Raw genomic sequence first — 19,646 nt, forward strand, 5'->3', positions numbered from 1 at the left:
TACTTACTAAAGCATAAATCCACATCCAATGTCCCAACTTCGCTAGGCTGTTCACTTGGGTAGGTCGTCGTTTGCGATGATGTGGTCGGTGTGATGACAATAGTAAAACTTGTGACATCTTCTATATCGTCAACCGATGATAGTAGTATGTCTTCGACGCCAGGTATCAGGATCACATCCACAGGCTTTGGAGACAATGACATAGCATGTTCATGTTATTGTGAAGATATTCAATCTTGTGCTATGAATACGGTAACGTGTTTATTTTGAGGTTACATAAAATCGTATCAACTAGCATACTGTTCTATAAATGACAAATATACTTGAAATATTGACACACATTGATATGAGGAAGAAATCTAGATATCAGACATTACTGATGATGTCATAAATTAATATGGTTTGAAAAAATTCCAACGAATAAGATCTTTTCTAACGAAATGATAATACTTCAATTATTTTTCTGTAATACTTTCTTAATGTTAAGACCTTGGTTTTAAATTTGTTGGGTCTTACACTACTTATCATTGTTTATTTATTGGATATGTCTCAAAATGTTTTGGAATTGGACTGGATATATATTGCCTTAATATTAAACGACCCTCTGCAGCAATCGAAAAGAATTTCTGGATAATCTCGAGAAAGAAATATTTCAGAGAAGGCTATATCTGAGTCTTCATTGGTTGCGTTATGATACCATTTGTATTCCTGAAACATTGTCGTTAAGATTTCAATATAATTCAGATTTTTTTCTACATTATTGTCTCTATCAAAACACTGTCCCTTTATACGATTATTACCTTTGTAATTCCTTCCTCATTTGTAACGGTGACCGTCAGAACATCTTCTGGATTAGGTTCATTTGTTGGCGCGATATAGTTAACAAAGATTGCTGGAGTTGGTTGTTCTTCCAAAATGGCAGGCTTATTGCCTTCTGCGTCTGTTAGGTCCACTTTGATTGTAATCTTTGCCACAGGTTTACTTGGATCCTCCACAAGTGACGGTAGCTCGGGAATTTCGTCAAACGTTGTAAGCACAGTTTCCGGAATTCCTTCACTATATTCTACAGTGATTTCGACTGGAACCGCACTCAAATATTCGGTAACTTCGGTATCATTCATCACATTTTCCTTTGGACAGAAGGGTGCGGGAATTTCTGTGGTCGTTGTGCTAACTGGTGTACTGGTAGTAGGTAGCCCTGTTAAGCAAAGAAAATTGCTTGAAAATCACCTATTCCTTTTTCTAAATGATTGAAAGGAAAATTGCAAAAAATGAAATGTATTTATCGGTTTGTTCTTTGTTACTCTAACAGGTTTATATTAAGTGTCAGTAAACGTCTTTCACATAAGAAAATTATTCAGTACACAATCTCCTTTATATAGACGGTATGTCATGAGTGTCCCTTCATATGCGATTGTGATATTTGTTTTATATTTTTTCATTTTTTTCTCTCTGCGAGTTTTTTTGTGAAGGGATACGAATAACAGATTCTATTTATCATATGAGCAATATTTGCTGTTGTTTTCCCTTTTTAAGTTTTTACTCCAGATGATCAATCAATCGATAAGTTGCGATTTGGATCATATTACTAAAAACTAAACGTCGGTCAAATACCATGTCCCGTAAAACATAGTAAGCAAAAATAATCATCTTATTTTAAATAGTAATTTAGTTTTAAACCTCTAGATGTAAATGCTTATCAAATAAAGCAGCGAATTTAATGTAGGGGAAAATGTGGAAATCTAACAATTCTGCAGAGTACAAGCGCCTACACAAGGGACATTTCATATTGTGATGATTTCGTGATATCACAGATTGCCATTTGGCCCAAATACATTTTCCTCAACATTCATTTACGGTTGTCGTCACTCAACACTATCGGATGAAGTATAATCACCGCTAGGTTTTACTATAGTTTGACTGTTTACTGATTTAAGAGATTCGAAAGATGCTTTCATCGGTTATCATGGCCAAACCGACACGAGAAGGTGGGATTATGTACTTATCTTACGTGCCCTTATGAATCTTCAGATTTATTTGATGTCTGGATATGTTCTGAGGATGTTACGTGTCACATTTATTTCTAAAAGATAACAGATCATTCTTTTCCGTTTTTATAATGCAATGAAAATATTTAAATATCTGAAAAAATTAACGATTTCTATTATTGAAGTTTTATCAGGGACATGAATCATTGTTTACATAATGTAATTCATTGTTCGTAGTATAAAAACAATCGCAGTTAAAAGAAGATCGTTTCCCATGCTTAGAAATGCGTACCATTCATCGAAGTCAACAAACCACAACGCAGATAGGTTATTTTATACATATGTAATAATTAAAATTTACAAAATGCTTTTGTTGAGTTGAAAAACACGGAAGTCATATTATGAAACTCAATACATTATGAAAATGAAGTCGTCCTTTTTTACTTTTTCTGGGACGTATACTCAATTACATTAGATTGTTTATCATATCATACAATTTGACATTAATTCACTTTCATCAACAACCACTACTGATCTCTTTGTCGTAAGTTATAATCCATCAATGGATATTGTCTTAACATGTTGGTATCAAACTAACACTAGATCGACATCCTGTTGTTTATTATCTAAAATTAATTACCTGTTGTTGTCGAAGCTGTTGTTGACGTCCCGGTGGTAGATGTTACTGGTTCTATAGGTTCAGAAATAGCAAAAGACTAATCATTGCGACTCAATAATTTTTATACTGACTCTATGTCAATACAAAATGCTATACTATCAAAACAGAAATCAAAACAATAAACTATATCATTTACTAGTACACCCTAAAGAAAACATTTTCTAAACATGCGCAAACAAAAAAAATCACATGTTGTTCTTTATGTATCTCATGTCTTTGGGATCAGTTAAAACAAATTTTCATAACGAAATATCACTTAGAAAATGAGCACTGAAACAGGTTTCTCATTGGAATAATTTAGCGATGTCGAGCTATTACCACATATATATGATTGCGAATACTATTTTTACTTAGGCATAAATCCACATCCAATGTCCCAACTTCGCTAGGCTGTTCACTTGGGTAGGTCGTCGTTTGCGATGATGTGGTCGGTGTGATGACAATAGTAAAACTTGTGACATCTTCTATATCGTCAACCGATGATAGTAGTATGTCTTCGACGCCAGGTATCAGGATCACATCCACAGGCTTTGGAGACAATGACATAGCATGTTCATGTTATTGTGAAGATATTCAATCTTGTGCTATGAATACGGTAAAGTGTTTCAACTAGCATACTGTTCTATAAATGACAAATATACTTGAAATATTGACACACATTGATATGAGGAAGAAATCTAGATATCAGACATTACTGATGATGTCATAAATTAATATGGTTTGAAAAAATTCCAACGAATAAGATCTTTTCTAACGAAATGATAATACTTCAATTATTTTTCTGTAATACTTTCTTAATGTTAAGATCTTGGTTTTAAATTTGTTGGGTCTTACACTACTTATCATTGTTTATTTATTGGATATGTCTCAAAATGTTTTGGAATTGGACTGGATATATATTGCCTTAATATTAAACGACCCTCTGCAGCAATCGAAAAGAATTTCTGGATAATCTCGAGAAAGAAATATTTCAGAGAAGGCTATATCTGAGTCTTCATTGGTTGCGTTATGATACCATTTGTATTCCTGAAACATTGTCGTTAAGATTTCAATATAATTCAGATTTTTTTCTACATTATTGTCTCTATCAAAACACTGTCCCTTTATACGATTATTACCTTTGTAATTCCTTCCTCATTTGTAACGGTGACCGTCAGAACATCTTCTGGATTAGGTTCATTTATTGGGGCGATATAGTTAACAAAGATTGCTGGAGTTGGTTGTTCTTCCAAAATGGCAGGCTTATTGCCTTCTGCGTCTGTTAGGTCCACTTTGATTGTAATCTTTGCCACAGGTTTACTTGGATCCTCCACAAGTGACGGTAGCTCGGGAATTTCGTCAAACGTTGTAAGCACAGTTTCCGGAATTCCTTCACTATATTCTACAGTGATTTCGACTGGAACCGCACTCAAATATTCGGTAACTTCGGTATCATTCATCACATTTTCCTTTGGACAGAAGGGTGCGGGAATTTCTGTGGTCGTTGTGCTAACTGGTGTACTGGTAGTAGGTAGCCCTGTTAAGCAAAGAAAATTGCTTGAAAATCACCTATTCCTTTTTTTAAATGATTGAAAGGAAAATTGCAAAAAATGAAATTTATTTATCGGTTTGTTCTTTGTTACTCTAACAGGTTTATATTAAGTGTCAGTAAACGTCTTTCACATAAGAAAATTATTCAGTACACAATCTCCTTTATATAGACGGTATGTCATGAGTGTCCCTTCATATGCGATTGTGATATTTGTTTTATATTTTTTCATTTTTTTTCTCTCTGCGAGTTTTTTTGTGAAGGGATACGAATAACAGATTCTATTTATCATATGAGCAATATTTGCTGTTGTTTTCCCTTTTTAAGTTTTTACTCCAGATGATCAATCAATCGATAAGTTGCGATTTGGATCATATTACTAAAAACTAAACGTCGGTCAAATACCATGTCCCGTAAAACATAGTAAGCAAAAATAATCATCTTATTTTAAATAGTAATTTAGTTTTAAACCTCTAGATGTAAATGCTTATCAAATAAAGCAGCGAATTTAATGTAGGGGAAAATGTGGAAATCTAACAATTCTGCAGAGTACAAGCGCCTACACAAGGGACATTTCATATTGTGATGATTTCGTGATATCACAGATTGCCATTTGGCCCAAATACATTTTCCTCAACATTCATTTACGGTTGTCGTCACTCAACACTATCGGATGAAGTATAATCACCGCTAGGTTTTACTATAGTTTGACTGTTTACTGATTTAAGAGATTCGAAAGATGCTTTCATCGGTTATCATGGCCAAACCGACACGAGAAGGTGGGATTATGTACTTATCTTACGTGCCCTTATGAATCTTCAGATTTATTTGATGTCTGGATATGTTCTGAGGATGTTACGTGTCACATTTATTTCTAAAAGATAACAGATCATTCTTTTCCGTTTTTTATAATGCAATGAAAATATTTAAATATCTGAAAAAATTAACGATTTCTATTATTGAAGTTTTATCAGGGACATGAATCATTGTTTACATAATGTAATTCATTGTTCGTAGTATAAAAACAATCGCAGTTAAAAGAAGATCGTTTCCCATGCTTAGAAATGCGTACCATTCATCGAAGTCAACAAACCACAACGCAGATAGGTTATTTTATACATATGTAATAATTAAAATTTACAAAATGCTTTTGTTGAGTTGAAAAACACGGAAGTCATATTATGAAACTCAATACATTATGAAAATGAAGTCGTCCTTTTTTACTTTTTCTGGGACGTATACTCAATTACATTAGATTGTTTATCATATCATACAATTTGACATTAATTCACTTTCATCAACAACCACTACTGATCTCTTTGTCGTAAGTTATAATCCATCAATGGATATTGTCTTAACATGTTGGTATCAAACTAACACTAGATCGACATCCTGTTGTTTATTATCTAAAATTAATTACCTGTTGTTGTCGAAGCTGTTGTTGACGTCCCGGTGGTAGATGTTACTGGTTCTATAGGTTCAGAAATAGCAAAAGACTAATCATTGCGACTCAATAATCTTTATACTGACTCTATGTCAATACAAAATGCTATACTATCAAAACAGAAATCAAAACAATAAACTATATCATTTACTAGTACACCCTAAAGAAAACATTTTCTAAACATGCGCAAACAAAAAAAATCACATGTTGTTCTTTATGTATCTCATGTCTTTGGGATCAGTTAAAACAAATTTTCATAACGAAATATCACTTAGAAAATGAGCACTGAAACAGGTTTCTCATTGGAATAATTTAGCGATGTCGAGCTATTACCACATATATATGATTGCGAATACTATTTTTACTTAGGCATAAATCCACATCCAATGTCCCAACTTCGCTAGGCTGTTCACTTGGGTAGGTCGTCGTTTGCGATGATGTGGTCGGTGTGATGACAATAGTAAAACTTGTGACATCTTCTATATCGTCAACCGATGATAGTAGTATGTCTTCGACGCCAGGTATCAGGATCACATCCACAGGCTTTGGAGACAATGACATAGCATGTTCATGTTATTGTGAAGATATTCAATCTTGTGCTATGAATACGGTAAAGTGTTTCAACTAGCATACTGTTCTATAAATGACAAATATACTTGAAATATTGACACACATTGATATGAGGAAGAAATCTAGATATCAGACATTACTGATGATGTCATAAATTAATATGGTTTGGAAAAATTCCAACGAATAAGATCTTTTCTAACGAAATGATAATACTTCAATTATTTTTCTGTAATGCTTTCCTAATGTTAAGACCTTGATTTTAAATTTGTTGGGTCTTACACTACTTATCATTGTTTATTTATTGGATATGTCTCAAAATGTTTTGGAATTGGACTGAATATATATTGCCTTAATATTAAACGACCCTCTGCAGCAATCGAAAAGAATTTCTGGATAATCTCGAGAAAGAAATATTTCAGAGAAGGCTATATCTGAGTCTTCATTGGTTGCGTTATGATACCATTTGTATTCCTGAAACATTGTCGTTAAGATTTCAATATAATTCAGATTTTTTTCTACATTATTGTCTCTATCAAAACACTGTCCCTTTATACGATTATTACCTTTGTAATTCCTTCCTCATTTGTAACGGTGACCGTCAGAACATCTTCTGGATTAGGTTCATTTGTTGGCGCGATATAGTTAACAAAGATTGCTGGAGTTGGTTGTTCTTCCAAAATGGCAGGCTTATTGCCTTCTGCGTCTGTTAGGTCCACTTTGATTGTAATCTTTGCCACAGGTTTACTTGGATCCTCCACAAGTGACGGTAGCTCGGGAATTTCGTCAAACGTTGTAAGCACAGTTTCCGGAATTCCTTCACTATATTCTACAGTGATTTCGACTGGAACCGCACTCAAATATTCGGTAACTTCGGTATCATTCATCACATTTTCCTTTGGACAGAAGGGTGCGGGAATTTCTGTGGTCGTTGTGCTAACTGGTGTACTGGTAGTAGGTAGCCCTGTTAAGCAAAGAAAATTGCTTGAAAATCACATATTCCTTTTTTAAAATGATTGAAAGGAAAATTGCAAAAAATGAAATTTATTTATCGGTTTGTTCTTTGTTACTCTAACAGGTTTATATTAAGTGTCAGTAAAAGTCTTTCACATAAGAAAATTATTCAGTACACAATCTCCTTTATATAGACGGTATGTCATGAGTGTCGCTTCATATGCGATTGTGATATTTGTTTTATATTTTTTCATTTTTTTTTTCTCTTTGCGAGTTTTTTTGTGAAGGGATACGAATAACAGATTCTATTTATCATATGAGCAATATTTGCTGTTGTTTTCCCTTTTTAAGTTTTTACTCCAGATGATCAATCAATCGATAAGTTGCGATTTGGATCATATTACTAAAAACTAAACGTCGGTCAAATACCATGTCCCGTAAAACATAGTAAGCAAAAATAATCATCTTATTTTAAATAGTAATTTAGTTTTAAACCTCTAGATGTAAATGCTTATCAAATAAAGCAGCGAATTTAATGTAGGGGAAAATGTGGAAATCTAACAATTCTGCAGAGTACAAGCGCCTACACAAGGGACATTTCATATTGTGATGATTTCGTGATATCACAGATTGCCATTTGGCCCAAATACATTTTCCTCAACAGTCATTTACGGTTGTCGTCACGCAAGACTATCGGATGAAGTATTATCACCGCTAGGTTTTACTATAGTTTGACTGTTTACTGATTAAGAGATTCGAAAGATGCTTTCATCGGTTATCATGGCCAAACCGACACGAGAAGGTGGGATTATGTACTTATCTTACGTGCCCTTATGAATCTTCAGATTTATTTGATGTCTGGATATGTTCTGAGGATGTTACGTGTCACATTTATTTCTAAAAGATAACAGATCATTCTTTTCCGTTTTTATAATGCAATGAAAATATTTAAATATCTGAAAAATTTAACGATTTCTATTATTGAAGTTTTATCAGGGACATGAATCATTGTTTACATAATGTAATTCATTGTTCGTAGTATAAAAACAATCGCAGTTAAAAGAAGATCGTTTCCCATGCGTAGAAATGCGTACCATTCATCGAAGTCAACCAACCACAACGCAGATAGGTTATTTTATACATATGTAATAATTAAAATTTACAAAATACCTTTGTTGATTTGAAAAACACGGAAGTCATATTATGAAACTCAATACATTATGAAAATGAAGTCGTCCTTTTTTACCTTTTCTGGGACGTATACTCAATTACATTAGATTGTTTATCATATCATACAATTTGACATTAATTCACTTTCATCAACAAGCACTACTGATCTCTTTGTCGTAAGTTATAATCCATCAATGGATATTGTCTTAACATGTTGGTATCAAACTAACATTAGATCGACATCCTACTGTTTATTATCTAAAATTAATTACCTGTTGTTGTCGAAGCTGTTGTTGACGTCCCGGTGGTAGATGTTACTGGTTCTATAGGTTCAGAAATAGCAAAAGACTAATCATTGCGACTCAATAATCTTTATACTGACTCTATGTCAATACAAAATGCTATACTATCAAAACAGAAATCAAAACAATAAACTATATCATTTACTAGTACACCCTAAAGAAAACATTTTCTAAACATGCGCGCAAAAAAAAATCACATGTTGTTCTTTATGTATCTCATGTCTTTGGGATCAGTTAAAACAAATTTTCATAACGAAATATCACTTAGAAAATGAGCACTGAAACAGGTTTCTCATTGGAATAATTTAGCGATGTCGAGCTATTACCACATATATATGATTGCGAATACTATTTTTACTTAGGCATAAATCCACATCCAATGTCCCAACTTCGCTAGGCTGTTCACTTGGGTAGGTCGTCGTTTGCGATGATGTGGTCGGTGTGATGACAATAGTAAAACTTGTGACATCTTCTATATCGTCAACCGATGATAGTAGTATGTCTTCGACGCCAGGTATCAGGATCACATCCACAGGCTTTGGAGACAATGACATAGCATGTTCATGTTATTGTGAAGATATTCAATCTTGTGCTATGAATACGGTAACGTGTTTATTTTGAGGTTACATTAAATCGTATCAACTAGCATACTGTTCTATAAATGACAAATATACTTGAAATATTGACACACATTGATATGAGGAAGAAATCTAGATATCAGACATTACTTATGATGTCATAAATTAATATGGTTTGGAAAAAATTCCAACGAATAAGATCTTTTCTAACGAAATGATAATACTTCAATTATTTTTCTGTAATACTTTCTTAATGTTAAGACCTTGGTTTTAAATTTGTTGGGTCTTACACTACTTATCATTGTTTATTTATTGGATATGTCTCAAAATGTTCTGGAATTGGACTGGATATATATTGCCTTAATATTAAACGACCCTCTGCAGCAATCGAAAAGAATTTCTGGATAATCTCGAGAAAGAAATATTTCAGAGAAGGCTATATCTGAGTCTTCATTGGTTGCGTTATGATACCATTTGTATTCCTGAAACATTGTCGTTAAGATTTCAATATAATTCAGATTTGTTTCTACATTATTGTCTCTATCAAAACACTGTCCCTTTATACGATTATTACCTTTGTAATTCCTTCCTCATTTGTAACGGTGACCGTCAGAACATCTTCTGGATTAGGTTCATTTGTTGGCGCGATATAGTTAACAAAGATTGCTGGAGTTGGTTGTTCTTCCAAAATGGCAGGCTTATTGCCTTCTGCGTCTGTTAGGTCCACTTTGATTGTAATCTTTGCCACAGGTTTACTTGGATCCTCCACAAGTGACGGTAGCTCGGGAATTTCGTCAAACGTTGTAAGCACAGTTTCCGGAATTCCTTCACTATATTCTACAGTGATTTCGACTGGAACCGCACTCAAATATTCGGTAACTTCGGTATCATTCATCACATTTTCCTTTGGACAGAAGGGTGCGGGAATTTCTGTGGTCGTTGTGCTAACTGGTGTACTGGTAGTAGGTAGCCCTGTTAAGCAAAGAAAATTGCTTGAAAATCACATATTCCTTTTTTAAAATGATTGAAAGGAAAATTGCAAAAAATGAAATTTATTTATCGGTTTGTTCTTTGTTACTCTAACAGGTTTATATTAAGTGTCAGTAAAAGTCTTTCACATAAGAAAATTATTCAGTACACAATCTCCTTTATATAGACGGTATGTCATGAGTGTCCCTTCATATGCGATTGTGATATTTGTTTTATATTTTTTTTTTTTTTTTCTCTTTGCGAGTTTTTTTGTGAAGGGATACGAATAACAGATTCTATTTATCATATGAGCAATATTTGCTGTTGTTTTCCCTTTTTAAGTTTTTACTCCAGATGATCAATCAATCGATAAGTTGCGATTTGGATCATATTACTAAAAACTAAACGTCGGTCAAATACCATGTCCCGTAAAACATAGTAAGCAAAAATAATCATCTTATTTTAAATAGTAATTTAGTTTTAAACCTCTAGATGTAAATGCTTATCAAATAAAGCAGCGAATTTAATGTAGGGGAAAATGTGGAAATCTAACAATTCTGCAGAGTACAAGCGCCTACACAAGGGACATTTCATATTGTGATGATTTCGTGATATCACAGATTGCCATTTGGCCCAAATACATTTTCCTCAACAGTCATTTACGGTTGTCGTCACGCAAGACTATCGGATGAAGTATTATCACCGCTAGGTTTTACTATAGTTTGACTGTTTACTGATTTAAGAGATTCGAAAGATGCTTTCATCGGTTATCATGGCCAAACCGACACGAGAAGGTGGGATTATGTACTTATTTTACGTGCCCTTATGAATCTTCAGATTTATTTGATGTCTGGATATGTTCTGAGGATGTTACGTGTCACATTTATTTCTAAAAGATAACAGATCATTCTTTTCCGTTTTTATAATGCAATGAAAATATTTAAATATCTGAAAAATTTAACGATTTCTATTATTGAAGTTTTATCAGGGACATGAATCATTGTTTACATAATGTAATTCATTGTTCGTAGTATAAAAACAATCGCAGTTAAAAGAAGATCGTTTCCCATGCGTAGAAATGCGTACCATTCATCGAAGTCAACCAACCACAACGCAGATAGGTTATTTTATACATATGTAATAATTAAAATTTACAAAATACCTTTGTTGATTTGAAAAACACGGAAGTCATATTATGAAACTCAATACATTATGAAAATGAAGTCGTCCTTTTTTACCTTTTCTGGGACGTATACTCAATTACATTAGATTGTTTATCATATCATACAATTTGACATTAATTCACTTTCATCAACAAGCACTACTGATCTCTTTGTCGTAAGTTATAATCCATCAATGGATATTGTCTTAACATGTTGGTATCAAACTAACATTAGATCGACATCCTACTGTTTATTATCTAAAATTAATTACCTGTTGTTGTCGAAGCTGTTGTTGACGTCCCGGTGGTAGATGTTACTGGTTCTATAGGTTCAGAAATAGCAAAAGACTAATCATTGCGACTCAATAATCTTTATACTGACTCTATGTCAATACAAAATGCTATACTATCAAAACAGAAATCAAAACAATAAACTATATCATTTACTAGTACACCCTAAAGAAAACATTTTCTAAACATGCGCAAAAAAAATCACATGTTGTTCTTTATGTATCTCATGTCTTTGGGATCAGTTAAAACAAATTTTCATAACGAAATAACACTTAGAAAATGAGCACTGAAACAGGTTTCTCATTGGAATAATTTAGCGATGTCGAGCTATTACCACATATATATGATTGCGAATACTATTCTTACTTAGGCATAAATCCACATCCAATGTCCCAACTTCGCTAGGCTGTTCACTTGGGTAGGTCGTCGTTTGCGATGATGTGGTCGGTGTGATGACAATAGTAAAACTTGTGACATCTTCTATATCGTCAACCGATGATAGTAGTATGTCTTCGACGCCAGGTATCAGGATCACATCCACAGGCTTTGGAGACAATGACATAGCATGTTCATGTTATTGTGAAGATATTCAATCTTGTGCTATGAATACGGTAACGTGTTTATTTTGAGGTTACATAAAATCGTATCAACTAGCATACTGTTCTATAAATGACAAATATACTTGAAATATTGACACACATTGATATGAGGAAGAAATCTAGATATCAGACATTACTGATGATGTCATAAATTAATATGGTTTGGAAAAAATTCCAACGAATAAGATCTTTTCTAACGAAATGATAATACTTCAATTATTTTTCTGTAATACTTTCTTAATGTTAAGACCTTGGTTTTAAATTTGTTGGGTCTTACACTACTTATCATTGTTTATTTATTGGATATGTCTCAAAATGTTTTGGAATTGGACTGGATATATATTGCCTTAATATTAAACGACCCTCTGCAGCAATCGAAAAGAATTTCTGGATAATCTCGAGAAAGAAATATTTCAGAGAAGGCTATATCTGAGTCTTCATTGGTTGCGTTATGATACCATTTGTATTCCTGAAACATTGTCGTTAAGATTTCAATATAATTCAGATTTTTTTCTACATTATTGTCTCTATCAAAACACTGTCCCTTTATACGATTATTACCTTTGTAATTCCTTCCTCATTTGTAACGGTGACCGTCAGAACATCTTCTGGATTAGGTTCATTTGTTGGCGCGATATAGTTAACAAAGATTGCTGGAGTTGGTTGTTCTTCCAAAATGGCAGGCTTATTGCCTTCTGCGTCTGTTAGGTCCACTTTGATTGTAATCTTTGCCACAGGTTTACTTGGATCCTCCACAAGTGACGGTAGCTCGGGAATTTCGTCAAACGTTGTAAGCACAGTTTCCGGAATTCCTTCACTATATTCTACAGTGATTTCGACTGGAACCGCACTCAAATATTCGGTAACTTCGGTATCATTCATCACATTTTCCTTTGGACAGAAGGGTGCGGGAATTTCTGTGGTCGTTGTGCTAACTGGTGTACTGGTAGTAGGTAGCCCTGTTAAGCAAAGAAAATTGCTTGAAAATCACATATTCCTTTTTTAAAATGATTGAAAGGAAAATTGCAAAAAATGAAATTTATTTATCGGTTTGTTCTTTGTTACTCTAACAGGTTTATATTAAGTGTCAGTAAAAGTCTTTCACATAAGAAAATTATTCAGTACACAATCTCCTTTATATAGACGGTATGTCATGAGTGTCGCTTCATATGCGATTGTGATATTTGTTTTATATTTTTTCATTTTTTTTTTCTCTTTGCGAGTTTTTTTGTGAAGGGATACGAATAACAGATTCTATTTATCATATGAGCAATATTTGCTGTTGTTTTCCCTTTTTAAGTTTTTACTCCAGATGATCAATCAATCGATAAGTTGCGATTTGGATCATATTACTAAAAACTAAACGTCGGTCAAATACCATGTCCCGTAAAACATAGTAAGCAAAAATAATCATCTTATTTTAAATAGTAATTTAGTTTTAAACCTCTAGATGTAAATGCTTATCAAATAAAGCAGCGAATTTAATGTAGGGGAAAATGTGGAAATCTAACAATTCTGCAGAGTACAAGCGCCTACACAAGGGACATTTCATATTGTGATGATTTCGTGATATCACAGATTGCCATTTGGCCCAAATACATTTTCCTCAAAAGTCATTTACGGTTGTCGTCACGCAAGACTATCGGATGAAGTATTATCACCGCTAGGTTTTACTATAGTTTGACTGTTTACTGATTTAAGAGATTCGAAAGATGCTTTCATCGGTTATCATGGCCAAACCGACACGAGAAGGTGGGATTATGTACTTATTTTACGTGCCCTTATGAATCTTCAGATTTATTTGATGTCTGGATATGTTCTGAGGATGTTACGTGTCACATTTATTTCTAAAAGATAACAGATCATTCTTTTCCGTTTTTATAATGCAATGAAAATATTTAAATATCTGAAAAATTTAACGATTTCTATTATTGAAGTTTTATCAGGGACATGAATCATTGTTTACATAATGTAATTCATTGTTCGTAGTATAAAAACAATCGCAGTTAAAAGAAGATCGTTTCCCATGCGTAGAAATGCGTACCATTCATCGAAGTCAACCAACCACAACGCAGATAGGTTATTTTATACATATGTAATAATTAAAATTTACAAAATACCTTTGTTGAGTTGAAAAACACGGAAGTCATATTATGAAACTCAATATATTATGAAAATGAAGTCGTCCTTTTTTACTTTTTCTAGGACGTATACTCAATTACATTAGATTGTTTATCATATCATACAATTTGACATTAATTCACTTTCATCAACAAGCACTACTGATCTCTTTGTCGTAAGTTATAATCCATCAATGGATATTGTCTTAACATGTTGGTATCAAACTAACACTAGATCGACATCCTATTGTTTATTATCTAAAATTAATTACCTGTTGTTGTCGAAGCTGTTGTTGACGTCCCGGTGGTAGATGTTACTGGTTCTATAGGTTCAGAAATAGCAAAAGACTAATCATTGCGACTCAATAATCTTTATACTGACTCTATGTCAATACAAAATGCTATACTATCAAAACAGAAATCAAAACAATAAACTATATCATTTACTAGTACACGCTAAAGAAAACATTTTCTAAACATGCGCAAAAAAAAATCACATGTTGTTCTTTATGTATCTCATGTCTTTGGGATCAGTTAAAACAAATTTTCATAACGAAATATCACTTAGAAAATGAGCACTGAAACAGGTTTCTCATTGGAATAATTTAGCGATGTCGAGCTATTACCACATATATATGATTGCGAATACTATTCTTACTTAGGCATAAATCCACATCCAATGTCCCAACTTCGCTAGGCTGTTCACTTGGGTAGGTCGTCGTTTGCGATGATGTGGTCGGTGTGATGACAATAGTAAAACTTGTGACATCTTCTATATCGTCAACCGATGATAGTAGTATGTCTTCGACGCCAGGTATCAGGATCACATCCACAGGCTTTGGAGACAATGACATAGCATGTTCATGTTATTGTGAAGATATTCAATCTTGTGCTATGAATACGGTAACGTGTTTATTTTGAGGTTACATAAAATCGTATCAACTAGCATACTGTTCTATAAATGACAAATATACTTGAAATATTGACACACATTGATATGAGGAAGAAATCTAGATATCAGACATTACTGATGATGTCATAAATTAATATGGTTTGGAAAAATTCCAACGAATAAGATCTTTTCTAACGAAATGATAATACTTCAATTATTTTTCTGTAATACTTTCTTAATGTTAAGACCTTGGTTTTAAATTTGTTGGGTCTTACACTACTTATCATTGTTTATTTATTGGATATGTCTCAAAATGTTTTGGAATTGGACTGGATATATATTGCCTTAATATTAAACGACCCTCTGCAGCAGTCGAAAAGAATTTCTGGATAATCTCGAGAAAGAAATATTTCAGAGAAGGCTATATCTGAGTCTTCATTGGTTGCGTTATGATACCATTTGTATTCCTGAAACATTGTCGTTAAGATTTCAATATAATTCAGATTTTTTTCTACATTATTGTCTCTATCAAAACACTGTCCCTTTATACGATTATTACCTTTGTAATTCCTTCCTCATTTGTAACGGTGACCGTCAGAACATCTTCTGGATTAGGTTCATTTGTTGGCGCGATATAGTTAACAAAGATTGCTGGAGTTGGTTGTTCTTCCAAAATGGCAGGCTTATTGCCTTCTGCGTCTGTTAGGTCCACTTTGATTGTAATCTTTGCCACAGGTTTACTTGGATCCTCCACAAGTGACGGTAGCTCGGGAATTTCGTCAAACGTTGTAAGCACAGTTTCCGGAATTCCTTCACTATATTCTACAGTGATTTCGACTGGAACCGCACTCAAATATTCGGTAACTTCGGTATCATTCATCACATTTTCCTTTGGACAGAAGGGTGCGGGAATTTCTGTGGTCGTTGTGCTAACTGGTGTACTGGTAGTAGGTAGCCCTGTTAAGCAAAGAAAATTGCTTGAAAATCACCTATTCCTTTTTTTAAATGATTGAAAGGAAAATTGCAAAAAATGAAATTTATTTATCGGTTTGTTCTTTGTTACTCTAACAGGTTTATATTAAGTGTCAGTAAACGTCTTTCACATAAGAAAATTATTCAGTACACAATCTCCTTTATATAGACGGTATGTCATGAGTGTCCCTTCATATGCGATTGTGATATTTGTTTTATATTTTTTCATTTTTTTTCTCTTTGCGAGTTTTTTTGTGAAGGGATACGAATAACAGATTCTATTTATCATATGAGCAATATTTGCTGTTGTTTTCCCTTTTTAAGTTTTTACTCCAGATGATCAATCAATCGATAAGTTGCGATTTGGATCATATTACTAAAAACTAAACGTCGGTCAAATACCATGTCCCGTAAAACATAGTAAGCAAAAATAATCATCTTATTTTAAATAGTAATTTAGTTTTAAACCTCTAGATGTAAATGCTTATCAAATAAAGCAGCGAATTTAATGTAGGGGAAAATGTGGAAATCTAACAATTCTGCAGAGTACAAGCGCCTACACAAGGGACATTTCATATTGTGATGATTTCGTGATATCACAGATTGCCATTTGGCCCAAATACATTTTCCTCAACAGTCATTTACGGTTGTCGTCACGCAAGACTATCGGATGAAGTATTATCACCGCTAGGTTTTACTATAGTTTGACTGTTTACTGATTTAAGAGATTCGAAAGATGCTTTCATCGGTTATCATGGCCAAACCGACACGAGAAGGTGGGATTATGTACTTATTTTACGTGCCCTTATGAATCTTCAGATTTATTTGATGTCTGGATATGTTCTGAGGATGTTACGTGTCACATTTATTTCTAAAAGATAACAGATCATTCTTTTCCGTTTTTATAATGCAATGAAAATATTTAAATATCTGAAAAATTTAACGATTTCTATTATTGAAGTTTTATCAGGGACATGAATCATTGTTTACATAATGTAATTCATTGTTCGTAGTATAAAAACAATCGCAGTTAAAAGAAGATCGTTTCCCATGCGTAGAAATGCGTACCATTCATCGAAGTCAACCAACCACAACGCAGATAGGTTATTTTATACATATGTAATAATTAAAATTTACAAAATACCTTTGTTGAGTTGAAAAACACGGAAGTCATATTATGAAACTCAATATATTATGAAAATGAAGTCGTCCTTTTTTACTTTTTCTAGGACGTATACTCAATTACATTAGATTGTTTATCATATCATACAATTTGACATTAATTCACTTTCATCAACAAGCACTACTGATCTCTTTGTCGTAAGTTATAATCCATCAATGGATATTGTCTTAACATGTTGGTATCAAACTAACACTAGATCGACATCCTATTGTTTATTATCTAAAATTAATTACCTGTTGTTGTCGAAGCTGTTGTTGACGTCCCGGTGGTAGATGTTACTGGTTCTATAGGTTCAGAAATAGCAAAAGACTAATCATTGCGACTCAATAATCTTTATACTGACTCTATGTCAATACAAAATGCTATACTATCAAAACAGAAATCAAAACAATAAACTATATCATTTACTAGTACACGCTAAAGAAAACATTTTCTAAACATGCGCAAAAAAAAAAATCACATGTTGTTCTTTATGTATCTCATGTCTTTGGGATCAGTTAAAACAAATTTTCATAACGAAATATCACTTAGAAAATGAGCACTGAAACAGGTTTCTCATTGGAATAATTTAGCGATGTCGAGCTATTTCCACATATATATGATTGCGAATACTATTCTTACTTAGGCATAAATCCACATCCAATGTCCCAACTTCGCTAGGCTGTTCACTTGGGTAGGTCGTCGTTTGCGATGATGTGGTCGGTGTGATGACAATAGTAAAACTTGTGACATCTTCTATATCGTCAACCGATGATAGTAGTATGTCTTCGACGCCAGGTATCAGGATCACATCCACAGGCTTTGGAGACAATGACATAGCATGTTCATGTTATTGTGAAGATATTCAATCTTGTGCTATGAATACGGTAACGTGTTTCAACTAGCATACTGTTCTATAAATGACAAATATACTTGAAATATTGACACACATTGATATGAGGAAGAAATCTAGATATCAGACATTACTGATGATGTCATAAATTAATATGGTTTGGAAAAATTCCAACGAATAAGATCTTTTCTAACGAAATGATAATACTTCAATTATTTTTCTGTAATACTTTCTTAATGTTAAGACCTTGGTTTTAAATTTGTTGGGTCTTACACTACTTATCATTGTTTATTTATTGGATATGTCTCAAAATGTTTTGGAATTGGACTGGATATATATTGCCTTAATATTAAACGACCCTCTGCAGCAGTCGAAAAGAATTTCTGGATAATCTCGAGAAAGAAATATTTCAGAGAAGGCTATATCTGAGTCTTCATTGGTTGCGTTATGATACCATTTGTATTCCTGAAACATTGTCGTTAAGATTTCAATATAATTCAGATTTTTTTCTACATTATTGTCTCTATCAAAACACTGTCCCTTTATACGATTATTACCTTTGTAATTCCTTCCTCATTTGTAACGGTGACCGTCAGAACATCTTCTGGATTAGGTTCATTTGTTGGCGCGATATAGTTAACAAAGATTGCTGGAGTTGGTTGTTCTTCCAAAATGGCAGGCTTATTGCCTTCTGCGTCTGTTAGGTCCACTTTGATTGTAATCTTTGCCACAGGTTTACTTGGATCCTCCACAAGTGACGGTAGCTCGGGAATTTCGTCAAACGTTGTAAGCACAGTTTCCGGAATTCCTTCACTATATTCTACAGTGATTTCGACTGGAACCGCACTCAAATATTCGGTAACTTCGGTATCATTCATCACATTTTCCTTTGGACAGAAGGGTGCGGGAATTTCTGTGGTCGTTGTGCTAACTGGTGTGCTGGTAGTAGGTAGCCCTGTTAAGCAAAGAAAATTGCTTGAAAATCACCTATTCCTTTTTTTAAATGATTGAAAGGAAAATTGCAAAAAATGAAATGTATTTATCGGTTTGTTCTTTGTTACTCTAACAGGTTTATATTAAGTGTCAGTAAACGTCTTTCACATAAGAAAATTATTCAGCACACAATCTCCTTTATATAGACGGTATGTCATGAGTGTCCCTTCATATGCGATTGTGATATTTGTTTTATATTTTTTCATTTTTTTCTCTTTGCAAGTTTTTTTGTGAAGGGATACGAATAACAGATTCTATTTATCATATGAGCAATATTTGCTGTTGTTTTCCCTTTTTAAGTTTTTACTCCAGATGATCAATCAATCGATAAGTTGCGATTTGGATCATATTACTAAAAACTAAACGTCGGTCAAACACCATGTCCCGTAAAACATAGTAAGCAAAAATAATCATCTTATTTTA

At 33.4% G+C, this 19,646-nt stretch overlaps 1 protein-coding gene across 1 annotated transcript in view; it reads right to left on the reverse strand.

Annotated features, from left to right (window-relative positions):
* Window positions 1-19,646, reverse strand: part of LOC138316459 (mucin-2-like) — a 52,839-nt gene that overhangs the window by 4,038 nt on the left and 29,155 nt on the right. The window contains exons 39-58 of the mRNA XM_069258153.1: window positions 18,788-19,185; window positions 18,020-18,197; window positions 17,632-17,682; window positions 15,803-16,200; window positions 15,010-15,187; window positions 14,624-14,674; window positions 12,793-13,190; window positions 11,999-12,176; window positions 11,614-11,664; window positions 9,785-10,182; window positions 8,991-9,168; window positions 8,603-8,653; window positions 6,773-7,170; window positions 6,005-6,182; window positions 5,616-5,666; window positions 3,786-4,183; window positions 3,018-3,195; window positions 2,629-2,679; window positions 801-1,198; window positions 8-185 (exon numbers count right to left, since the gene is read on the reverse strand). Coding sequence (XP_069114254.1) covers window positions 8-185; window positions 801-1,198; window positions 2,629-2,679; window positions 3,018-3,195; window positions 3,786-4,183; window positions 5,616-5,666; window positions 6,005-6,182; window positions 6,773-7,170; window positions 8,603-8,653; window positions 8,991-9,168; window positions 9,785-10,182; window positions 11,614-11,664; window positions 11,999-12,176; window positions 12,793-13,190; window positions 14,624-14,674; window positions 15,010-15,187; window positions 15,803-16,200; window positions 17,632-17,682; window positions 18,020-18,197; window positions 18,788-19,185 — 4,338 coding nt within the window. The remainder of the gene's footprint in view (window positions 1-7; window positions 186-800; window positions 1,199-2,628; window positions 2,680-3,017; window positions 3,196-3,785; window positions 4,184-5,615; window positions 5,667-6,004; window positions 6,183-6,772; window positions 7,171-8,602; window positions 8,654-8,990; window positions 9,169-9,784; window positions 10,183-11,613; window positions 11,665-11,998; window positions 12,177-12,792; window positions 13,191-14,623; window positions 14,675-15,009; window positions 15,188-15,802; window positions 16,201-17,631; window positions 17,683-18,019; window positions 18,198-18,787; window positions 19,186-19,646) is intronic.

This window comes from Argopecten irradians, chromosome 2, assembly GCF_041381155.1.
Source record: "Argopecten irradians isolate NY chromosome 2, Ai_NY, whole genome shotgun sequence".
Lineage (NCBI taxonomy): Eukaryota > Metazoa > Mollusca > Bivalvia > Pectinida > Pectinidae > Argopecten > Argopecten irradians.